The sequence below is a fragment of the Aquarana catesbeiana genome, linkage group LG09, assembly GCF_042186555.1.
Source record: "Aquarana catesbeiana isolate 2022-GZ linkage group LG09, ASM4218655v1, whole genome shotgun sequence".
Classification (NCBI taxonomy): domain Eukaryota; kingdom Metazoa; phylum Chordata; class Amphibia; order Anura; family Ranidae; genus Aquarana; species Aquarana catesbeiana.
The window spans coordinates 253,953,660-253,978,802 of record NC_133332.1 but is presented as its reverse complement, the minus strand read 5'-3'; the positions used below and the strand labels follow the sequence as shown (position 1 = coordinate 253,978,802).

The 25,143-nt window shown below is 42.9% G+C and overlaps 1 protein-coding gene across 3 annotated transcripts in view; it reads right to left on the bottom strand.

Moving 5' to 3' along the window:
• The window catches only part of OPHN1 (oligophrenin 1), a 231,127-nt gene that overhangs the window by 93,314 nt on the left and 112,670 nt on the right, over positions 1-25,143 (bottom strand). For 2 of the 3 annotated variants that reach the window (XM_073600214.1, XM_073600212.1), the window contains 8 exons: positions 24,380-24,406; positions 23,260-23,360; positions 20,544-20,635; positions 16,953-17,031; positions 13,250-13,283; positions 6,525-6,587; positions 2,601-2,675; positions 2,251-2,335 (listed from right to left, as the gene is read on the bottom strand). In XM_073600214.1, the coding sequence (XP_073456315.1) occupies positions 2,251-2,335; positions 2,601-2,675; positions 6,525-6,587; positions 13,250-13,283; positions 16,953-17,031; positions 20,544-20,635; positions 23,260-23,360; positions 24,380-24,406 (556 nt within the window). The remainder of the gene's footprint in view (positions 1-2,250; positions 2,336-2,600; positions 2,676-6,524; positions 6,588-13,249; positions 13,284-16,952; positions 17,032-20,543; positions 20,636-23,259; positions 23,361-24,379; positions 24,407-25,143) is intronic. The other variant, XM_073600213.1, reaches the window with a different exon arrangement.

Here is a 25,143-nt window from a genome sequence, read left to right as displayed (position 1 = left end):
TTAAGCTTGGTCAGAATGCGCCTTAGAACCTCTCTGGGTTCGATGTTATATGCAGGGTCCTGGATAGATTTGCACTGGTGCCTCTGTTCCTCACAGCAGTCCCGTTTGTACCTCAATATATCAACACAAAAAGGACTTCATGGTGCAGTATGTACTAAATGCATTAAAATCATAAAACAAATCCCACAATGGGTACTCACAGTAACAAGGCGCTTAAAGTGGAGTTCCACCCACTTTTACAACTCTTCAGCATCCCTCACTAAACTGTGCACTGTAAATGAATTGGATATTTTTTTTTTTCCTCAGCACCTACTGTACATCTGCTGTATTCATTTTTCACTTCCTCCTCCCTGGCCGCGGCCCATCGCATCATTTCCTGTTTGCAATGCCTTCTGGGAAGGGGCAGCAACTTCCTCTGACACTGCCGTTGCTATGGAAACCTGACCTGAAACCTATTACACTGCTTGTGCTGCACTGAGCATGTGCGAGATCTGCAAGGACGAGATCCAGGAAGAAATACAGCCTGGCTTCAGATGCCCACACTTAAGATGGCCACGGCCAGCGGTAAGTTTATAAAATAACAAACTACTGCTATAAACTAACAAAACAGACCTTAGTTTACAGACTAACTTTACTAGAATACATTAAGCTTGTGTATTATAGGGGTATTTTTATTTAAAAAGTATAATTTCGGCCAGAACACCACTAAAAAAATAAATAAATATTTTTTTAAAAAAAATGCCATAAATCTATCCCGTATTTTGTAGACGCTATAACTTTTGTGCAAACCAATCAATATACGCTTATTGCGATTTTTTTTACCAAAAATATGTAGAAGAATATGTATCGGCCGAAACTGAGGAAAAAATTTGTTTTTTTAAAAAAAAATTGGGATATTTATTATAGCAAAAAGTAAAAAATAGTGTTTTCAAAATTGTCGCTCTTATTTTGTTTATAGCGCAAAAAATAAAAACCGCAGAGGCGATCAAATACCACCAAAAGAAAGCTCTATTTGTGGGGAAAAAAATTACGTCAATTTTGTTTGGGTACAACGTCGCACGACCGCACAATTGTCGTTTAAAATGCGACAGCGCTGAAAACTAAAAATTGGTCTGGGAAGGAAGGGGGTGAAAAGGCCCGGTATTGAACCGGTTAAGGGCGCCACACTAAAACAGCAGAAACGAACGGGCAACAGCGGCTAGTATGGGGTGGCGTGCTAATCTTTCCCAACAGGTTGTGTGTATATCGTTCCGACAGAACAGAACATTATACATACAACCTGTTGGTAAAGATTAGCACGCCACCCCATACCAGCCGCTGTTGCCCGTTCGTTACTGCTGTTTTAGTGTGGCGCCCTTAAGCGCCTTGTTACTTTGAGTACCCATTGCGGGATTTGTTTATAATTTTAATAAATTTAGTACATACTACACCATGAAGTCCTTTTTGTGTTGATATATTGAGGTACAAATGGGACTGCTGTGAGGAACAGAGGCACCAGTGCAAATCTATCCAGGACCCTGCATATAACATCGAACCCAGAGAGGTTCTAAGGCTCATTCTGACCAAGCTTAATTGCAAGGTCACACGCCCTAAGGTGAGAGGCTATCACCCGGGGGGGAGCACTTGTATGAGCACACAGCACTTTAGCTTGTGTTCACAATAACACATGAATGGATTGTGGAAGTTCTGTGGACTGTTAATCTGATCATTGCACAGCAACACAGCACTGAATTGCATAGAACCACGTGGATGCAGCACCAAATCGCATGGATGCATTTTTTTGTATTTTTTAACTTTTTAATGTTTGAACATTGCACTAACACCATATTACATAGATGCAGCACTGAAATGCATGGATGCAACACTAAATCGCATGGATGTTTGTTTTGAATTATCTATTAATGTTTGAAAATTGCACAAGCTTTGTGGAATATTTGCAATACACAGGCTGATTGGAGCACTTTTACCTATTTATTCATTCATTGAAGTTTATTGCACATTAATGTATAGTATTAATAGATTTTGTATATTTTGTATGTTAAGCACAATATCCACTTTATTAATATTTTAGTAAAATTTCTTACATTTTTATTTTGATAAGCGCAGCGTGTGTACAATTTGATTTTTTGAAAGACGCTGTGCGGTATCTCATCGCATATTCGGATGCAGTAAGATACCGCTTTGGGAATGGAGCCCACTGTTTATTATCACTTTAATACAAAATAATTGCAAGCTTTGTAGCTCAGATACCTGAGATAGAACTTTAAAGCGCTAGTAACCGTTTTGATGTCGCAGTCGCTGCTCTGCAAGTCTATATTCCCAGGACATTTGGTATCTAGAAGAAGAAAAGAAAGAAAATGTTATATGTCAATGCAAAGGGAAAGGTTTGGGACTGTAAATGAGGTATAGGATGTGCGAGTCCAATGCCTCCATCCCTAATATGCAAGAAAGAGAGGGCTGATTATTGTCAAGCTGCTAAGTCTTTGGGGCTGCAGCACAACATATCTGTAAACGAGCATAAGAATGCTGATGACTTCATTTAGTGCTTATGGTGATATGTTGAAACGAAAATGTCCATCCGGGTGCCGCAAGGACCTTACCGAAAAATGCATTCAGCAGCTTTTGCACTTGGATGTTGCTTCCCACTGTCCTGTACACTCCTTCTGTAGTCATTCCTATAAGAGAACAGTGGCAGATGAATGAATGACCTTAGATGGTGTCAATTAACAGTTCTGACCTCAGCAAAATGCAGACGACATCACCTGCCATCCCAATCCTTAAGGGGGAGTCTGCAGAGCACACCATGTGAAGTAGGTGCCCCCTCCTGAGCTGGGGGGGGGGGGGGGGTTGAAAATGGTAATCTAGAGCAGTGGTCCCCAAACTGTGGCCGGGGACCAGGTGCTTTTCTTTACTTGCTTTTATCCGGCCCTTGGGGAGCTATTTTTATCCACGGATAATAAAAATGGGACATAACTCCCTCACTGACACCAATAAAAAGGCACAATTCCTTACACTGATAGTGATACCAATGATGGGCCACAATACCTCCCACTGACAATGATGGGGCACAATTCCTCCCAATGACACAGCACTATTCCTCCCACTGATACTAATGATGGGGCACAATACCTCCCACTGACAACAATGATGGGGCACAATTCTTCCCAATGACACGGCACTATTCCTCCCACTGATACTAATGATGGGGCACTATTCCTTCCACTGACACCAATGATACAGCACAATTTCTCCCAATTACACCAATGAAGGGGCACAATTCCTCCCACTGATAATGATGGGGCACAATTCCTTCCAATGACACCAATGATGGGGCACAATACCTCCCACTAACACCAATGATAGGGCACTATTCCTCCCAATGACACCAATGATGGGGCACCATTCCTCCCATTGACGGGGCACCATTCCTCCCATTGACGGGGCACCATTCCTCCCAGTGACATTAATAATGGGCACTATTCCTCCCACTGACACCATTGATGGGGCACTATTCCTCTCAGTGAAATCAAAGATGGGGCATTGTTTATTTCTACTGACGTCGGGGCCTTTTCTACTTTCAATGGCCACAGTCTGGCCCTTCTTAATTCTGAAACAGTAAACTGGCCCTTTGTTTAGACAGTTTGGAGACCCCTGATCAAGAGCACAGATAGGTGGCTTGAATTAACGGTTTCCTCGATGCTGCTTAACTAGTGGGCATCATGCCTTTTTTTCTTGCACAGACAACATCCTTTAATTAAACCTGTATCAGCCATATTCATACTAAACTGAGGGTGCCACATTATACCTGCCTGGCTCCCCAGATTGCGCCTCAACGTTTTTATGTAAATACAGACTCCCTTAAGCTGGTATCTGCATAGCCCAGGCACTCACACTCAAGTGACTCGTAATAAGTTATCAAATACCAAGAACTTTGTGGGAGACAGGAAAGGGCATGCCTATTCTACCCTCATACCAAGAGAGTCGGATTTTGCACAGAGCTCTGAAAAAAGTGTGGCTAGATGTGGTATTACCACACAGGTACTCTTTGGCACCTAACGAGACCGGTTATCAAGTTGCATTTTTAGTTTACTTTATTGTGTATGGTTATGCTACATGCACAATTGTAACAATCAGTCTTGAACCTTCGCCTTCTGCTGGCACTGTAGCTCAGGGGCCTGCTGTGCACACCTGTGCTAATTTGGGGTGACCAAATAGACTGCTGGACATTCAACCAAAGCCTGTCTGCTCCTGTCCTAACCAGGTCTGTCTGGTTTATCCCTGCCCATGCCCTGGATAACTCCTTTGGATTATTTGGACTGTGTTTGTCTGTGCCTTTCCTGATCATGGGCTTACAACCTCTGCTTTTGTCAGTCATTGCTTCTGTCTAAGGCGGGCCATAAATTATGGGATTTTCTTCCCTGCAGCCATGGGTTGCAGGAAAAAAAAAAATTGCTTGATTCCCACATCAACACAGTCATTGTCGATGGGGGAATCCCTCACGTAGAGCTTGTGTTCTTGCGGCGGGAGAGGGGGGCACAGGGAACCGTCTCTGCCAGGACAACACATAGATTACCTCTAGCAGCTATATAACTGGCAATAATCGAATGCTAAAAATATGACATGCTGGTTGTACCCAAGTGGATCCATGGATCCACTTGGGTACAATCAGCCTGTCCATAGATGGATAGAATCTTGTTCAGTTCAGCAGGGACCGGCCAGGATTCGATCCATCTATAGCCAGCTTAACTGTCTGGAACCTGGACTCTGTGCCTTATCTGGCCATGGTTGGCTGTATGCTCTGAACATCTGCCTGAGGACTCTGACTGGTGTGTCTTGCCTACAGTTCTCCACTTATTTGTGACTTTTGCATACCAACAGAATTGTGAACATTCTTTCTGTTGCACATGAAATGAACAGAGCATTTATATAAAATCTTATCACTATGAGTCCTCCCAAAGACAGTCCCTCAAACACTTTAGTAGCAAAACATTTGCAGGATTTAGCTGTGGTTTGTTAGTGGAATTTAAATAAAATTCAAGGTCATCTGAAGAAACCACAAAAGTCAATAAAATGACATCAAAATACAACTCCAAGGGGGAGCAGTCTGAGGGTTTTTTTTTTTTAATTTTAAAAACACAAGTGGGACATCTACTCAAACGCTTCCTGCAAGGCGGCTCTAGACAAATTCTAAGATTCAATATTTGACCAAATTTTAGATGATTTTGCACTTCCAACCTTGTAGTAATAGTTTGGAAAGACCCTTTTCTGTTCCAGCATGACTGTGCGCCTGTCTACAAAGTCAGCTCCATAAAGACATGGTTTTGCATGAGTTTGCTGTGGAGGAACTCAAATGGCCTTCACAGAGCCCTGACCACCAACCCTACAAAACACCCTTTGGATGAACAGAGCCAGGTATTTTCATTCATCAGTACCTGTTACGGTACTCTCAGAATTCTTGTCTGGTCTTCCTACTCTCCCCTTGCCAGCCATCCAGAATCTTTGCCAGGACCCAATGGTAGTCACATAATCGCTGCATGGACTTCCAATGGTGCTCTCAGAATCCCTGCCAAAACATCCAATGGTACCCGTAGAATCCCCGTCAAGACTTACAATGGTAGTCGCAGAATCCCTGCCAAGCCTTCCAATGGTACTCACAGAATCCCTGCCAAGCCTTCCAATGGTACTCACAGAATCCCTGCCAAGCCTTCCAATGGTACGCACAGAACCCCTGCCAAGCCTTCCAATGGTACTCCCAGAACCCCTGCCAAGCCTTCCAATGGTACTCCCAGAATCCCTGCCAAGCCCTCGAATGGTACTCCCAGAATGCCTGCCAAGCCTTCTAATGGTACTCCCAGAATGCCTGCCAAAACTTCCAATGGTACTCACAAAATTCCTGCCAAGACTTTCAATGGTACTCGCAGAATCCCTTGCAAGACTTCTAATGGTACTTCCAATACTACTTAAAGAATCCCTGCTCGGACTTCCAATGGTACTCTCTGCCAGGAATGCCAGAGATCCTAGCAAGTGCAGTTGGCATGTCCTCTAACCAGGAAGGGTATCTAAGTACCAGCCTTTGTAGTGACTGGTGCTCTATTATTTCACCCACTACCCTTGTGAGCTATAATACTTACCTTTGAGAATGCCTGACCATTGCCAACCCAGTGAAGTAAACCAAGACCACTAGGGTCTTTAGCCCAGGTCCACAATCAAAAGCTCTGGTGAAGACCAGCTGCTACTTAGACCCTGCACCTCAGGTGACCCCACGTTACTTGCCAGGGGGCACCAAAACATTGACCTTACAAATGGCACATTTTCTCACAGACCCACTCCAAATTCTTGAGGAAAGCCTACCCCTAAAAAAGTTTTGGCAGTGGATGTTCTTTAAGATCATATAGGTGTGATGATCAGGTGTCCACAAACTTTTGGTTATATAATTATAATATGATAATTACGTAAGTCCTAATTTTGGTAAACAGAATTTAGTAATACTAAAAAGAAAATAGAGTCTAAGTTACGCTCCATACCTGTAGATTCTACAGCATTAATGCACTTTCGGACAAAACGGAACCCAACTTCGTTCAATTCCACTAGAAACGGGAAAAAGGTTGGTCAGATACTGGCACACTGATCAAGCAGTTTAATTCATAATAAACAACATACAGGATGGATTTATTAGGTTTTTAGGAGGCATGTTACAGGCGTTCCTGTTGCTCAAAGAAAATTGCCCACAATAGGATCCCCATCTTGTTTCTGTCATTGCTACCTCACCGACCCTACCAGTGAGTTATTGCTCTGCCACTGTCTTGTTGCCGGCAAGCAATATTCTGAAGGGTTTCAGTCAACAAGGGAGCAACACTGTAGAAGCAGGCAAATGCTCTTTAAATCCTGTTGCTGTCCAGTTCTGCAAGTGATGGAATTGCTAATGTCACATGACCCTAAAGAATATTTAGTACCTATATTCACTAGTGCATTCAGTATTTAGTGCGTCATTCGACACATTCCCTCTGAGCCCAGACCATCACAGACTCTCCTCCAGCCTGCGATTAAATAGTGAAGGAGAAGCAGCACAGTGATCAGCTCATCTCTGTCACTCTGCTGCTATCAGCATGCTCCTCCTCAGCCAATGCATGAATGGATTGGATCCTTCTCCATTGGCCACTCTAAACTCTGCTGTACAGGGATTGCAAGAGGCTGATATTTGCTATTTTTGGGTAAAGAAGGTACAACTCCAAATCCCAAAAAGTTGGTGTACTGTGTAAAATCTACATAAAACAATGCAATGATTTACAAACCTCAGAAACCCATATTATATTCACAATAGAAAACATAGCAAAAGGTTTAAACTGAGAAAATTTACAATTTTAAGAAAAAACGAAAAAAAAAAAGGCCATTTTAAAGTTAATGGCAGCAACATGTCTCAAAAAAAGTTGGGACAGAGGAGCAAAAAAGCTGACAAAGTAAATGGCACTAACAAGGAAGAGCTGGAAGAACATTTTGCAATTAGGTTAACAGGTCAGTAACATGAGTGCGTATATAAAGAGCATCTTAGAGAGTCAGTGTCTCACAAGTAAGGCTGGGTAGAGGTTCACCAATCTGTGAAAAGCGGTGTTTAAAATTTATCGTACAAATTCAGAGTTATGTTCCGAAATGCAAAATTGCAAAGGCTTTAAATATATGGTCATCTACAGTATGTGAACAAATAGTACTGGAGTAATGGAGAAATCTCTGCGTGCAAGGGACAAGGCGAAACACAATATTTGATGCCTGTGATCTTTGGGCCCTCAGATGGCAGTGCGTTAAAAACATGATTCCATGATGGACATCACTGCATGGACTCAGGAATAATTCCAAAAGTCACTATGTGAACACGGTTTCACCGTGTCATCCAAAAATGCAAGGTAAAGCTCTATCATTTAAAGAAGAAGCCATATCTAAACATGATCCTGAAGCGTCACCATCTTCTCTGGGCCAAAGCTCATTTAAAATGGTCTGTTGCAAAGCGGAAAACTGTTCTGTGGTCAGACTAATCAAAATTTGACATTCTTTTTGGCAACTATATGCACAGCGTCCTCAGGACCATAGAGGAGAGGGACCTTCTGGCCTGTTATCTGGAAAGGCACCATATCGGCAGAATCCTTACAAGCCACAATCACCACCATTCCAAAACTAGGCAAGCCACACGACAATCCTGCCAGCTACACACCCATCTCCTTACTGAACACGGACACCAAGCTATTAGCTAAACGTCTAGCTATGTGACTCTCCAACATCATCCCCTCTTTAGTACATATCGATCAGGTGAGTTTTGTAGCTGGCAGACAAGCATCGGATGGCACTAGATTATTTATTGATCTATTGCAATGGGCAGAGCACTATTGAACGCCTTCTCTGCTCATCTCCCTTGATGCAGAGAAGGCGTTTGATAGAGTTGACTGGAACTACCTTAAAGCGGAGTTCCAAAAAAAAAAAAATAAATAAATTAAAAGTCAGCAGCTACAAATACTGCAGCTTCTGACTTTTAGACACTTACCTGTCCCAGGGTTCAGCGATGCGGGGGAACAAAGCTCCACTCATCTTCCCCCTCCTCTCTGCGGCACCGGCATTGTCACTATGGGAGCCCCGCTGTGGCTTCACAGCCAGGCACGCCCTTCGCATGTGGGAGTCACGCCGTGACTGGCCGGGCAATCATCTGGGACCTGTGACGTGTCCCAGATGATTGACGAGTGGGAGGGGGAAGAGGTGAACTTACTTCCGGCGACTCGGTACCCCAGGTGAAAGTGGGAGCGGAACCCTCCCTTAAAGCGGAAGTTCCATTTCTGGGTAGAACTCCGTTTTAAAGCCGTTTTGCAAAAATTTGGCTTCTCTGGAACGATCCTGAAAGCCATCTGATCTCTCTACTCTTCCCCCAGCACTAGGGTCATAACCTCAGGCATACTTTCTGACCCCTTCCACATCACCAATGGGACACACCAGGGATGCCCACTTCCCCCCTTAATATTTGCCCTAATTATGGAACCCCTGGCCCAATCCATCCGCACTAATCCCCTTATCTCGGGTATTGAAATTGGTGATCATTCGCATAAAATCAGCCTCTACGCTGATGTGATTATATCCCACACTGATCCTGTCAAGTCCCTACCTGAACTCCATCACACCCTGGACCTTTTCAGTAAAGCCTCCCTATATATGATCAATCATTCTAAATCTAGCATGCTGGGCATAGGCCTAGATCCAGCCACCAGACGAAGCATTAATGCATGTACCTCTTTCTCATGGACACCTAATTCTTCCCTCTCCTACCTGGGTATTCATCTAATCTCTCCCTCTTCTCAACTAATCTCTCCCAACTTCTCTAACCTCGTCTTAAAACTCCAGAAAATACAAGACCTCCGTCATTCTCAAGCGTCATGGGCAGGTCGAATTGCACTGTCTAAGATGCACTTACTTCCACATATAGTGTACACCTTTAGAACTATCTCCTTCCTTTCCTTCAAGGGCAACTCAAGAAACTCCAAACTATTATAACCTCATATCTGGAATGGAAAACGCTCATGGCTCAGACGCAATACACTGTGCAAGCCTATCTCCTCTGGGGGTATGAGTGCACCGAATATCCAAGCCTACTACAAAGCAACTATCCTTGATTAAGCTAACAGCTGGTGGGCACCCACTCAACAAACCACTTGGCTCCAAATTGAATCCGCAGCTCTAGCCTCCCAACCTAAGCTGGTCTTAAGTGCCTTATCTCTACACCATCATGGGGCACACTTTTATCTCTAACATCAACGCCACCATCAGGACATGGAAAGCAACTCTTCAAAGCACTAAAGGAATACCACATTGCTTCCTCTCCTTTATACCTCTCACTACAACTTCTTACACCTGATATTTCCCTTTCTAACTGAATTGAATTGGGACTGACTACGATTGGGGACCTTTATAAGGACTCCCTATTGCTTACATTTCAACTACAAACAGCAACATCACCTCTAAAAACTTCTTCAAATATCTTAGACTCCGTTCAGTCTTCTCACGTGTAGCCTGGTCGGAGGGTCCTACACCCATGCAACTAATAAAATTCTATGAGCAGACCTCTCCACATCGTAAAGGTATTTCCTATCTACAAATTACTTAACGATGCTTCCCGAGACCTGAAGACACCATCAATGGAACGCTGGGAACAACTATTGCAATGCGCCTACACTTCCAAACAACGGTATCAATCCCTCCAAGCAACGTTAAAATCTTCCCGCTGCCTACTTCACTGGGAATCAGTCCAGAAAACATTCCATAACTGGTATTTTACACCATGTAAACTTGCGCACATCTACCCCTCTACAACCAATACGTGCTGGAGAAACTGTGGGCACTATGGATCTCCCCTGCACATATGGTGGACCTTCCCCACATTGACTACATATTGGTCTACTTTCACTAAACTTCTTTTGTCTATCATATCGACCCCTTTTTCCCTCTCACCACAAATGGTTCTTTTGGGTCTGGATATTGATACCCCAGAAATCCTACACACTAATTTCCCGTGTATTCATATCTGTCTGTCTAGCTATTGCTAGAAACTGGAAATTCCCACACCATCCTTTCATCTCGCAAGTAGTCTCGATCCTTAATAGCAACTGCCTGATGGAATATATGTATGCCAAGGCCCATTTACAACTCCCAAAATTCCACAAACAATGGGGATTTTGGCTCAAGTACCCCAAGTGCCTAAACCTCACGTGACCTACTGTTACCTTACGGCCTTAGCACCTTATCCACATCCAATCTGAACTCCCTCACTTGGCATAATGCTTTTACCTTAATTCTATATTAGCCTCAAAAAAGTCTCTTCATGTTATTTTCACAGTTCATCAATAGTTGATCTCTTCACTATACAGTCCGAATTTTTTCTTTGTCTAGATACAAAATATTTAGACCCCTTACACACTGGGGCGCTTCGCAGGCGCTACAGCGCTAAAAATAGCACACGCAAAGAGTCCTAAAACACTAGAGCGGTGCGCAGGACGGTAAAAAAAGTCCTGCTAGCAGCATCTTTGGAGCGGTGAAGGAGCAGTGTGTATACCGCTCCAACGCTCCTGCCCATTGAAATCAATGGGCAGCGCGGCTATACTGCCGGCAAAGCGGCGCTGCAGCAGCGCTTTGCGGTGGTTTTAACCCTTTCTTGGCCGCTAGCACGGGGGTAAAACCGCCCCGCTAGCGGCTGAATACCGCCGCTAAAACGACGGTAAAGCGACGACGCCCCCGCGTGAAAGGGGCCTTACCTTTCGTATCCTTATGTTTTACGTACAGAATGTATTCATAATAAACCACTGTATCGCTGTATCTACACCTTTGAAAAAATAAACTTTGAGTTTTAAAAAAAAGAAGAGGATGCTACACAGTGCTAAACATGGCCCTATCCCAACTTTTGAGATGTGTTGCTGTCATCAGTTTCAAAATGACCTTATTTTTTGGTACTGTACATTTTCTCAGTTTAAACATTTGATATGTTTCCTATTGTGAATAAAATCCGGGTTTATGATTTAGAACAATAGACTCTAGATTTTACACTGCGTCCCAACTTTTTTTTGGAATTGGTGGTGTTGTAAAAATACAGTATTAATATAATGTATATAATAATATGATAGAATGTATATAATAGTATAATGTAGTAAAAATGCAAACTTGTCCCCATCATAACCCCACCCCCCGCTTTTTAGTTTTAGGGTATCTATACATGTAGCAACTAGATCACCGTGAATGACACTTTTTGGTAGCTCACCATTTCAAAAAGTTTTAGGTCTATTGTACAGTGACCACAAATGGGCAAAATTTGGCCATTGTACTGGATATTTCATAACTATCATTTCTGTCCATACTGTCCAACTCCAGATAGAAGCAGCCTTTTCTGAATTGTTGATTACCCCTCAGCTCATTCCCTCCATCTCCTTACCTATCACTAACAGATATATCAGTCCGGATGTCACACCACTTCTTCACACTCAATCTATCCAAAACCAAACTTATAATTTTTCCTCCCCCACGTGCACCTTCCCCTGATCTCTCTGTCAAAAATCAATGGCACAACTATCAACCCATCCCCGCATGCCAAGGTCCTAGGTGTAGTCCTGGACTCTGGTCTATCCTTAAACCCCATATCCAATCACTGTCCAAATCTTGCCGCCTCAACCTCAGCAACATCTCCAAAGTACGTCCCTTTCTAACCAATGACACCACAAAGCTCTTAATTTACTCCCTGGTCCTCTCTCCCCTCGACTACTGCAACTCCCTTCTCATTGGATTACCTTTACATAGTCTATCCCCCCTTCAATCCATCATGAATGCTGCTGCCAGACTCATCCACCTTACCAATCGCTCTGTGTCTGCTACCCCTCTCTGTCAATCCCTCCACTGGCTTCCACACACCCAACTAATTAAAATCAAAATACTAAAAACTACTTACAAAGCCATCCACAACTCTGCCCCAACATACATCACTAGCCTAGTCTCAAAATACCAACCTAATCTTTCTCTTAGTTCCTCTCAAGACCTCCTGCTCTCCAGCTCCCTCGTCACCTCTTCCCATGCTCGCCTCCAGGACTTTTCCAGATCCTCTCCAATCCTATGGAACTCCTTACCCCAATGTGTCCAATTATCTCCTACTCTATTACATTTTAGACGATCCCTGCAAACCCTCCTCATTAGAGAAGCCTACCCTACCCACCCCTAACAACTGTATTTTCATTTTTTCCCCATCAGCTCATACCCCACAGCTATTACCCTTTGTTCCACATGGCACAGACCCAGAGTTCTGGGAGGTCCCGGACATGGTCTTTGGGACAATCCCAGGTCTCATAGTCCTTGAAGATTGTATATGAGATCATCTGTATTGTATTGGGATTTTCAGAGATGTGAAAATAAGAAAAAAAGAAAAAAAAAAAAAAAAAGGGGAACAGAACAAAAGAAAGAGAAGAGGAGGGAAGAAAGGAAGAAGCAAAAGAGTAAAAGTGAAATGGGGAGGGAGAAGGTCGTCCTGGGATTCACTATGGAGTAGAAATATAGTCAATCCATGGGTCCCATATCTTATTAAATTTCTTGACTTTATTACTGAGAATGTGGGTGAGTTTATTCTTAACCTGATCAAGAGGGATTACCGACTGCTTCCAATGTCTTGCAATTGTAATTCTTGCCGCCAGTGACATTATAATATTTTATATGTGCGCTTAAACAGCAAATGAAACATTGTACTCACTTTCATCACGTTTTGTAATTGGACTGTGATAGATCTGTAGAGAAAGATATAGACAAGACAGATACAGCAAATCAGTAACCCATGAAAACGACACGGGGTATCATTTTTGAAGCAAAGCAAATGCAACGTGTGAACAGGACTGAAAGGTAACCATTTTATTTAGTGACAGGAGCTTTGATTGGCATTCAGAGTGCTTTAACCACTTCCTGCCCGTAGGCCATCATATGACATCCTGGACTTTCAGTGGGGATATCTGAATGATGGGTGCAGCTACAGGCATCATTCAAATATCATCTTTTTCAACCGGTGATTCCCTTCACCATAAGAATGATCATAGCGGCAGTTCAACCGACTGATCGTTCTTACAGGCGGCGGGAGGGACTGGCTCGCCCCTGTGGTCGGCGAACCCAAGAATGAATCGGCCGCCGCCAAAAGTTGAGTATAGAGATTTCTGGTAACCAGATGGTCCCCAGCCATCTCTATGACCCTCGGAGGCCCGGGCGCTACATTATGACGTCACGTACGGGGCGGCGGAAGTAAACAACGCTGGGGACGCAGTTGGAAAGGCAGAGACAGTTTATTTTTTTTTGGATCTCAGTTTTTCCAGCCTGGAGAGATCTGGGGACTTATTGATCCCAGATGTCGCCTAAAGAGGACCTGTCATGTCCTATTCCTATTACAAGGGATGATTACATTCCTTGTAATAGGAATAAAAGTGATCAAAAAAAATATTTATGAGAAAGTAAAAAAATAAATACAAGAAAATTTTTTTTTAAAGCGCCCCCATCCCCGCGTGCTCACGCACATTAACGAATATATACCCAAGTCGCACCCACATATGTAAACAACGTTTTAATCACACATGTGAGGTATCGCCCGCATGCGCTAGAGCGAGAGCAATAATTCTAGCCCAAGACCTCCTCCGTAATTCTAAACAGGTAACCTGTAAAAAAAAAATTTAAAGCTTTGCCTATGGAGATTCTTAAGTACCAAAGCTTGACGCCATTCCACGAGTGTGCGCAATTTTAAAGCATGACATGTTAGGAATCCATTTTTTTTTTTTGCGTAATATCTTTCACACTATACAAAAAAATTGGGCTAACTTTACTGTTTTGTTGTTTAATTCATAAAACTTTTTTCCCCAAAAAAAACGCATTTGAAAAATCGCTGCGCAAATACAGTGACATAAAAAGTTTATTCCCTAGGGTCTCTGCTAAAAAAACATATAATGTTTGGGGTTTGAGTAATTTTCTAGAAAACAAATTATGACTTTTACATGTAGGCGCGAAGTGCCAGAAATGGCCCGGATCGGAAGTGGTTAAAAAAAAAGCGTGTCCAATGCCACATTTTGAAGTGTAAGCCAGTCCTTAGTTTCTTACAGCCTGGATGCTACAGACAGCCCCCTTCTTCTGGAGCTGCAACTGACAGTCCTGTCTTTGGTACAGTCGTACATTTCACTCATCCATTTACAAAGATCTTTGTATTTTTCACAGACTAGAAGGTGTTCTATGAATGGATAATGTGAGATCCCATCATTTAATCAACTCCTTCTCCTACCACAAATTTACAGAATGCTTTGTACTCAATGAAAAGGATACAAGGATTTTTGAGAATGTATGAGGGGAATATAGAAGGGGATAGTGAATGACACGATCCCCACACTATACTATCAGAGATCTTTTTCCAGCATTGCCTGTAGTATCTGGGATATATTTAACTAAGACATGTACACTAACCAGCAGCAAGTCAACAATAGAATAATCAGCATTAAAAGCCCATTACAGTGTGGAAATTATTTGATCCCCTGCAGATTTTTTAAGTTTGCCCACTTACAAAGAAATGAAGGGTCTATAATTTTTATCAAAGGTGTATTTTAAATGATAAACACAATATCTACCAAAAATCAAGGAAAAAAAAAAAAAGATACAAATGTTATAAACTGAGTTGTGGTTCAGTGAGTAAAATAAGTTTTTGATCCCCTACCAAACAATTCTGGCTCCCACAGACTGGCTACAGTAGGTGCTCATGTGATACACAGACGGTGCTGTCAACGTAAGGTGCTCCTAATGACAACTCGTCATGTGTATAAAAGACAACTGTTTACAGAATCTCTTTCTTCCATTCAAACCTCACCATCATGGGCAAGACCAAAGAGCTGTCAAAGGACGTCAGGGACAAGATTGTAGACCTGCACAAGGCTGAAATGGGCTACGAGACCATCAGCAAGAAGCTTGGTGAGAAGGAGACTTTTATTCAATTATTCGCAAATGGAAGAAACACAAAATAGCGATCATTTGCCCTTGGTCTGGAGCTCCATGCAAGATTTTTCCTCATGGGATATAGAGGAGCAAAAGAAAAGTGAGGGATCAGCCAAGAACTACACGGGAGGCACTTGCGAATGATCTCAAGGCAGTTGGGACCACAGTCACCAAACATTGGTAACAATACACCGCCATGGATTGAAATCCTGCAAACCCCACAAGGTCCCCCTCCTCAAAGAGACATGTACAGGCCCGTCTGAAGTTTGCCAATGAACATCTACATGATTCAGAGGATTGGGAGAAAGTGCTGTGGTCAGATAAGATCAAAATTGAGCTCTTTGGTATTAACTCAACTTGGCACGTTAGGAGGAAGAAAAATACTGACTATGACCCTAAGAACACCATCCCTACAATCAAGAACGGAGGTGGAAACATTATGCTGACGGGCGGTTTCTCTGCTAAAGGTACAGGCTGACTTTGTCGCATTGAAGGGCCAAGTATTGTAAAATCTTAGATGAGAACCTTCTTCCCTCAGCCAAAACATTGAAGATGGGTCGTGGATGGGTCTTCCAGCATGACAATGACCCAAAACATACCCCAAAGGCAACAAAGGAGTGGCTCAAAAGGAAGCACTTAAGGTCATGGAGTGGCCTAGCCAGTTTTCAGACCTTTATCCTATAGAAGATTTATGGAGGGAGCTGAATCTTCGAGTTACCAAGCAACAGCCAAGAAACCTTAAGGATTTAGCGAAGATCTGTAAAGAACAGTGGACCAAAATCCCTCCTGAGATGTGTGCAAACCTGGTCACCAACTACAAGAAACGTCTTACCTCTGTGCTTGCCAACAAGGGTTTCTCCACCAAGTACTGAGTCATGTTTTGCTTGGGGATCAAATACTTATTTCACTCACTGAACTGCAACTCCATTTATAACATTTGTATTATGTGTTTTTTCTGTATTTACGGTTGATATTCTGTCTCTATCATTTAAAAAAACTATGATAAAAATTATAGACCCTTCATTTTTTTGTAAGTGGGCAAACTTGAAGAAGGGGGTTGGGTGGGACTTTGGTTGGACGGAGGCAGATGAACCTACCCATTCATTGCCTCATTTAAAGTCCCAACTCCTTGTTCTCTCTTTTTATAAGTGGGCAAACTTACAAAATCTTTAGGGGATCAAATAATTATTTTTCCCACTGTATGTCAATTGTGCCTATGGCAAAAAAAAAAAAAAAAAAAGTTTTTTCATAGAGTTGCACTTTAAGGTATGCTTCACCAATATGGACATTTATTTATATTGATTTGATACATAGTAGTATTGTGTTTCGCACTTTACAGTTAAAAAGTCCCTTTCATTTCTCTAGTGTGGTTGGTAAAAGTTTACAGGCTGCAGAATCAGGATTCAGCAGCAGAGGTCGCTCCAACCACAGCAGACTATACTCACCGGCTCTTTACCATCCATCGCTTCAATCCACAGGCGGCGATTCGTCTCTGAAAAGGCCTGAAAAGTGATGGTGCTTTGTCTGAAATACAGGATGGCGGACATTATTATTCCAGTTCACAGCACATACAAAGCAAGATCTAACGCCACTGCAGTGAGCCCGCCATTTACCCGAATTATCTGAGAAGGGAGCAATCCTTCATACTCAACCCCACAGCAAATGTAAATGCCCCATCAAATATCTCCAGCTTTATTTTACCTTCCACTTAAGGGATAAGATCACCTCGAGCCTGCATAGCATTGCACCCGCGATCATTGGATCAAAGGTGCAATGTCAAGCTCCTGCAGAATCCTATTAATTGTCCCTTGCAGTAGGGCTGTGTTAACACTGCATGGGTTTTCTGCTCATTTTGTCTAGAGGAGAGGAGAAACACTTTGACTTACCTGACCTACTCGGTGTAACATCTTTTATATTTTAACAAACAATAGGGTATTATTCAAAATGCTAACCATAACATACAAGGCCATTCACAACATCGCCCCCATCTACATCACCAACCTCATCTGCAGATATCGCCCAAGTCGCCCCCTCAGGACCTCCTGCTCTCTAGCTCCCTTGTTACCTCCTCCCATGCTCGCCTTCAGGACTTCTCCAGAGCCTCTCCCATCCTCTGGAACTCCCTGTCCCAGTATGTCCGATCAGCTCCTAACCTGTCCACCTTTAGGAGATACCCGAAAACCCATTTATTCAGGGAAGCCTATCCCACACCCATATAACAACTGTCCCTGAGCCACCCCCATCAAATCATTCTCTGCAGCTAATACCTTTTGTACTACCACCCCCTCCCTTTAGAATGTAAGCTCTACGAGCAGGGTCCTCCTGTATCTTTTGTATTTAACTGTACTATACATTGTAAAGCGCTGCGTAAACTGTTGGCGCTATATAAATCGCGTATAATGTTAGATTGTGTTTGTGTGCGCTAACGTTTATTATCCACTTCGATACTGGGCACTTTCACCCCCTTCCTGCCCAGGCCAATTTTCAGCTGTGTCACACTTTGACAATTACGCAGTCATGCAACGCTGTACCCAAACATAATTTTTATCATTTTTTTGAGACAGATACAGCTGTCCTTTGCTGGTATTAAATCACCACTGGGTTTTTTATTTTTTGCTAAACGACAAAAGACCAAAAATTTTGAAAAAAAAAAAATTTTGTTTGTTCGAACATTTTGCAAGTCATTTTTCTTCTTCTCTGATGTGCAAGGCGGCACTGATGGGCACTAATTGGCACTGATGAGGTGGCACTGCTGAGGTGATGTTCAGTGCCCTAATTATCAGTGTAAATAAAGTACTGGCATCTTTGACAGGTAAAAGCTGTCCTTTTCTCACACCGACACAGCATGTGAGGAAAGGACTGTCAATAACCAGAAAATCTGTTTACATGTCATCAGCTGTGATTGGATACAGCTGATCACATGGTAAAGAGCTGCTGTGATTGGCCCTTTACCATGATCTGTAAATTTGCTGTGTCCAAAGGATACAGCAGTCAGAGTGTGACCGATGCGTGCACCAGGAGGCACGCGGGAAGCAGGGTTCTTCGATGACATCTATGGACACCCTCCCAGAACCCGATGACCGAGATGTAGCCAACTTTTGGCTGTAGCGTGATCAGGAAAAAGTTAGTGTATTTTTTTTTAATCTACCTCTGAAAAAAAACAATGCAAATAGTTTGTGACATAAAAAATTGCAACACCGAGGGTCAGGTGGTTATAGGTAAGTCTGCGGTGCATACTAGCACATCATGGCGTTAACCTGCAGAGGACAATTTTAAGTTTACTACAATTTAAATGTTTTGTTCCTGTGTTTAAAAGCAAGTATAAAGAGTATTAAGGGTGCAGGCGCAGCAGTTGCCGTCCAGTAGCATAGACCACTCCACCCGGCGTCCGTGCGCATGACGCAATTGCGTCAGCGCACAAAGATGACGCAATGTGGATGCGCCCTGACCCAGGGATGCTGCCGTGTGATCTGCCCCTTCGGGCAAGTCGGCCAGGTGGACGGAGCATAAAAGGACAAACGGCGGGTTCCTCCGCCAGTTGACCGAAGAGATTTGGGGTGTGGAAGCAAGAACAGAACATACAGGAGGTAGGCAGCCTGCATCTGTACTGGCCAATATGCTGACACTTTATCGGCAATGCAGACTTTTTTACTATTTCATCTGCCCTTCAGGGTTGATTTAGATCATTTTGCTGCCTGCTGCTTCTAACCATCCAACAACAGGTGCCCAGGAGACTTATATATGCCTGGAAACACTGAAGAAATGACACTTTGCTACAATGTAAAGTAGTGAGTGTACAGCTTGTATAACAGTGTAAATGCAGTGTAAATGCGCCGTCCACCTGGCCGACTCGCCCGAAGGGGCGGATCATGCAGCAGAATGCCTGGGTCAGTGATGTTCTCACTTTTGTGAGATACTATATACCCTGTTTCCCCAAAAATAAGACCTAGCATGATTGTCGGTGATGGCTGCAATATAAGCCCTACCCCCCAAATAAGCCCTACCCTGTTTCCCCGAAAATAAGCCCTACCCTGAAAATAAGACCTACAAGGACTTTAACTAGGGCTTATTTGGGGGGTAGGGCTTATATTGCAGCCATCACCGACGATCGCGCTAGGTCTTATTTTCGGGGAAACAGGGTATTATATACACACACATGCATATTACACAGCAGATGTGAGGGAACTTTGGTCCTCATTACTCGGGTTACATTGTACCAGTCTACAGGATATCACAGACGAAAATAAGTGTGATCAGGTATGAAGTTGTATCACATGCTTTCTCATTTAGTTGAGGCACACATGTATTTGCATATGACCCATCATTACTTTGCTTTAAAGTGATATTGTGAGAATTAGTACACCATCTGGCATACTATGTCCATCATATGTTCTGGTACATATACCTGAGATAGATGATCTAGGTCCTCGTAAATATCCCCTGCTATCACAGTCCATAGTAAGTCTTCTATTCATTTGGAAATGAGTAATAGATTGTACAAGAATCTATATGCTTAACAGTATCTTTTAATGTTTAGAGCTCTCTTGGTCAAGTTACTTCTTTGGTGCTCTAGAGCCCGCCCAGGGAATTATTTGTGCATGTATGGTCCCTGATGAAGCATAACATAGCGAAACGTGTCGGTACATGAGGACCTACTCAGTATTCTTTTTTGTTTGTCACCTACATGCAGCAAACTGCCACATCTATATATTGATATTTTAAATAAGATATATGCGTTATGCATTATATCTGTTCTTTTAAGTGTGTTAAACCTTTTTAAAATATGTGATTTTTATATAAATTTTGGTGTATGCTTGTTTTCTGGCCTGTAGAGTCTGATATCCCTTCTATCACTTTTTTGTTGAAAAAACAAAACAATAGTTATAGGGCAGGGGGTCGGGAAGCTGGGAATGGGCATTACGTCTTTGGATCACACTATCAGCCAAGTGACTAGCATTTTTCAAGTGGAGTGTTCGTTAATGGCAGCCTACACCTCTTCTCTAGAACAAGGTTCCATTCATATCAGTGGTACTCACCTCTCATTGGTTTCTACATCAAAACAAAACCTCTTATCAATGGAATCGGTCTTCCGTCTTATGCAAGACTTGAGGGTCAGCTCCTGGCTCACCTATAAGGAAGAGGCAAAGGGGACGCCTGTAGCAAACTGTAATTGGAAAATGGTGGGGTGAGACAGCAACAATGAGGAGGGGATGAGGGAATGACAAGAAGAAAGGTGAAAGGATAAATGGAGGAGAGAGGGAGTCTGACGAGAAGTTACAGGGTAGGTAGAGAGTTCGCAGATACGGGCAGTAAGTGAGCAATGTACAGCACTAGGGAGAGGACTAGCGATGGGGAAGAAGCCGTGTTCCTGTCTGGTGACAGATGGCGATGGGAAGATTATCACACAGGCTTTCCTTGCAGACAAACAGGATTAGAATGTCTCTGGACAGAGACACAATTACACAAGCTTACATCATGCCATTGTGTACACACACACACACCAACCTATTGTCTACCAAAAAATAAATTCCAATATACACTATATGGCTAAACATTTGTGAACACATGGCCATCACACAGACACACAAGCTAGAAAGGAATGATGGTTTCAGGTGTCCCTGTCCTTTCTCAAATCCATAGGCATGCTCAAGAAAAATCATTGAATTATTAAATACCAGTAAAAAAAGACTGAAGTACATTATGTCTGGTATGTACAAAGTAACCAATGGGTCATCGGTTCAAATCCCAACTACGACACTACCAGCATGGAGTTTGCATATTCTCCCTGTGCTTGCACGGGTTTCCTATAGGTACTCTGGTTTATTCGCCCAAAACAAAGACATGCTGGTGGGTTAATTGGCACCTTTCTAAACCCCAGTACGGTGCTTCTGTAAAGTATTCACAGCACTTCACTTTTTCCACATTGTTATTTTACAGCCTTATTCCAAAATGGATTAAATTCATTATTTTCCTCAAAATTCTGCAAACAATATCCCATAATGACAACATGAAAAGTTTGTTAGAAATCTTTGAAAATTTATTAAAAAAAAAAAAAAAAAAAATCACATTGAGCTCAGGTGCATTCTGTTTCCACTGATCATCCTTGAGATGTTTCTACTACTTGAAACATCTGTGATACATTCAGTTGATTGAACAAGATTTGGAAAGGCACACACCTGTCTATGTAAGGTCCCACAGTTAACAGTGCATGTCAGAGCACAAACCAAGCCATCAAGTGAAAAGAATTGTATGTAGACCTCAGAGACAGGATTGTTTCACGGCAAAGATCAGGGGAAGGGTACAGAAACATTTCTGCAGCATTGAAGGTCCCAGTGAGCACAGTGGCTTCCATCATCTGTAAATGGAAGAAGTTTGAAACCACCAGGACTCTTCCTAGAGCGGGCCACCCGGCCAAAACTGAGCGATCAGGGGAGAAGGGCCTTAGACAGGAAGGTGAACAAGAACTTGATGGTCCCTCTGACAGAGCTCCAGCGCTTCTCTGTGGAGAGAGGAGAACCTTCCAGAACAACCACCATCTCTGCAGCACTCTACCAATCAGGCCTGTATGGTAGAGTGGCCGGACGGAAGCCACTCCTCAGTAAAAAACATATGACAGCCCATCTGGCATTTGCCAAAAGGCACCTGAAGGACTCAGACCATGAGAAACTAAATTCTCTGGTCTGAAGCAAAGGTTGAACTCTTGCATGAATAGCAAACATGTCTGGAGGGAACAAGGCACTGCTCATCACCTGGCCAATACCTACAGTGAAGTATGGTGGTGGCAACAGCATGCTGTGAGGATGTTATTCAGCAGCAGGAACTAGGAGACTAGTCTGTATCAAGGAAAAGATGAATGCAGCAATGTACAGAGACATCCTTGATGAAAACCTGCTCCAGAGCGCTCTGGACCTCAGACTGGGGCAAAGGTTCCTCTTCCAACAGGATAACGACCCCAAGCACACAGCCAAGATAACAAAGGAGTGGCTTTGGGACAACTCTGTGAACGTCCCTGAATGGACCAGCAAGAGCCCAGACTTGAACTTTATTTAATATCTCTGGAGAGATCTGAAAATGGCTGTGCATCAACACTCCCCATCCAACCTGATGGAGCTTGAGAGGTCCTGCAAAGAAGAATGTGAGAAACTGCCCTAAAATAGGTGCGCCAAGCTTGGAGCATCATACTCTAAAAGACTTGAGGCTGTAATTGGTGCCAAAGGTGCTTCCACAAACTATTAAGCAAAGGCTGTGAATACTTATGTACATGGGATTTTTTTTGTTTTTTATTTTTAATAAATTTGCAAAGACTTCAAACTTCTTTCATGTTGTCATTATGGGATATTGTTTGTAGAATTCTGAGGAAAATAATGAAATTAATCAATTTTGGAATAAGGCTGTAACATAACAAAATGTGGAAAAAGTGAAGCGCTGTGAATACTTTCCGGATGCACTGTATGCGTATGTACTGTATATGCGATAGGGACCTTAGACTCTAAGTTCCTTGAGGGCAGCAACTAATGTGAATGTACTGTATGTGATGTGCTGAGTAAATTGTCGACACTATACAAATTAATCTAATAAATGTGCAGGACAAACAAGGGGGTAGGGGAGATTGGTGAAGGCATTAGCAGAAAGAGTGGGCATTAGAGAATTCTCTTGAAATACACTAACAAAACACATTCCTGTTATTCAGACAATTTTTTAGAACAACATTTTACTCAATATCCATAAAAAGCATCAATTGTCTAATCATACCTGTCGAGATCCTGGCTTCTGCTCTACAGGAATTAAGTTTAAACTCTTCCCTTCCTTCTCGTACTTGCAGTAATACTTCACCCACGTAAGGCCGAGGGCCCCTGGAAGCCATAAAAGAGACATTCAGATCATGTAAAGATTTCAGTGATTCCTTACAGGCTAATAAGAAAATTTTACTCTGACACTGGTTGGTGACTGTATGGTTTAGCAATGGAGTTTACGGCAATGTATGCAGACTACACTATATGGCCAAAATCTAGACACCTAATCATCACACCTATGTGGCCAAAAGTATGTAGACCCCTCTTCAAATGATTGAGCTCAGGTGTCTCCAGTGAAGGGTACTGTTTATGCTACAGCATACAAAGACAGTTTAGACAATTGTACTCTTCCAAACTTGGTAACAATTTGGGGACGGCCCTTTTTCAGCATGACTGTGCCCCTGTGCACAAAACTAGCTTCATAAACGGAATTGCTTGACCAGTTTGGTGTGGAGGAACTTGAGAGTCCTGCAAAAGAGCCCTGACCTCAACCCTACTGAACGCCTTTGGGATCAGGTCTTCTCATCCAACATCAGTACTGGACCTCAATCCTACTGAACACCTGAGGGATCAGTTCTTCTCATCCATCAGTACCTGACCTCAAGCCTACTGAACACCTTAGGGATCAGGTCTTCTCATCTAACATCAGTACCTGACCTCAGCCCTACTGAACACCTTTGGGATAAGGTCTTCTCATTCAACATCATTACTTGACCTCAACCCTACTGAACACTTTTGGGATCAGATCTTTTCATTCAACATCAGTACCTGACTTCACGAATGGGCACGAATTTGCATAGACACCCTCTAAATCTTTTGGAAAGCCTTCTCAGAAGAGTGGAGGCTCCTCTAGCTGCAAATGGGAGGCCAATTCCATAATAACGTTCATTGTTTCGGAATGGGATGTCCAACAAGCTAAAGGCATGTTGGTCAGGTGTCCACCAACTTTTGGCCACATTCTGTAAAACTAGCACGTTGAATGTGATGGAGCATATCATAGCATAAATAATCATGGAAGACAATGCTTGAACCTGTGGAGGAGCGCATGGTGGAATATATAATCAAAAATGTATTTAAACCTGTGCAAAGTGACATAATATCCCTCCCTCAGTTGGCAAATTGAGAAAAAAAAACACAAACAAAAGGCATTATGGCAACTGACATCAATTCAGCAAAAGTGATATATACAATTTTAGCATCTGAACAGTGGCATGACTGGCCTACAGTATGTGCTTGTGAATGTCAAATACCCTTCTCTGAAATATAGCTTGTATATTGTGTTAATCTATATTCTCCACGTTCTCATTCACGGACTATATACAAGCATAGAGTTCAAGAAAAACAAATAATTCACATTCCTAACAAGCATAAAATAGGTTTTAAAACAAGCCCTCTCTAACCTCTGTATCTGCCTGTACTGTTTTAGTGTAGTTTTAACTGCTGCCCCTCCCAGAAGTGACTCAGTACTTAAGCCCCCTTTCCCCCTTTGCTCAGCAAAGCTTTTCCTGCTCCCTCCTTACCAGCAATTACAAAACAGATTACAAATCACCCCGGTCTCTTTCGTCCCAGCAGTACCTCACCTCCCCCTTCTCAGCAATCACTCAGCAGCTCAGCTCTCCCATCCCAGCAATTACTCAGCAGCTCAGCTCCCTCTTCTCAGCAATCACTCAGCAGCTCAGCTCCCCCATCCCAGCAATCACTCAGCAGCTCAGCTCCCCCTTCCCAGCAATCACTAAACAGCTCAGCTCCCCCATCCCAGCAATCACTCAGCAGCTCTGCTCCCCCATCCCAGCAATCACTCAGCAGCTCTGCTCCCCCATCCCAGCAATCACTCAGCAGCTCA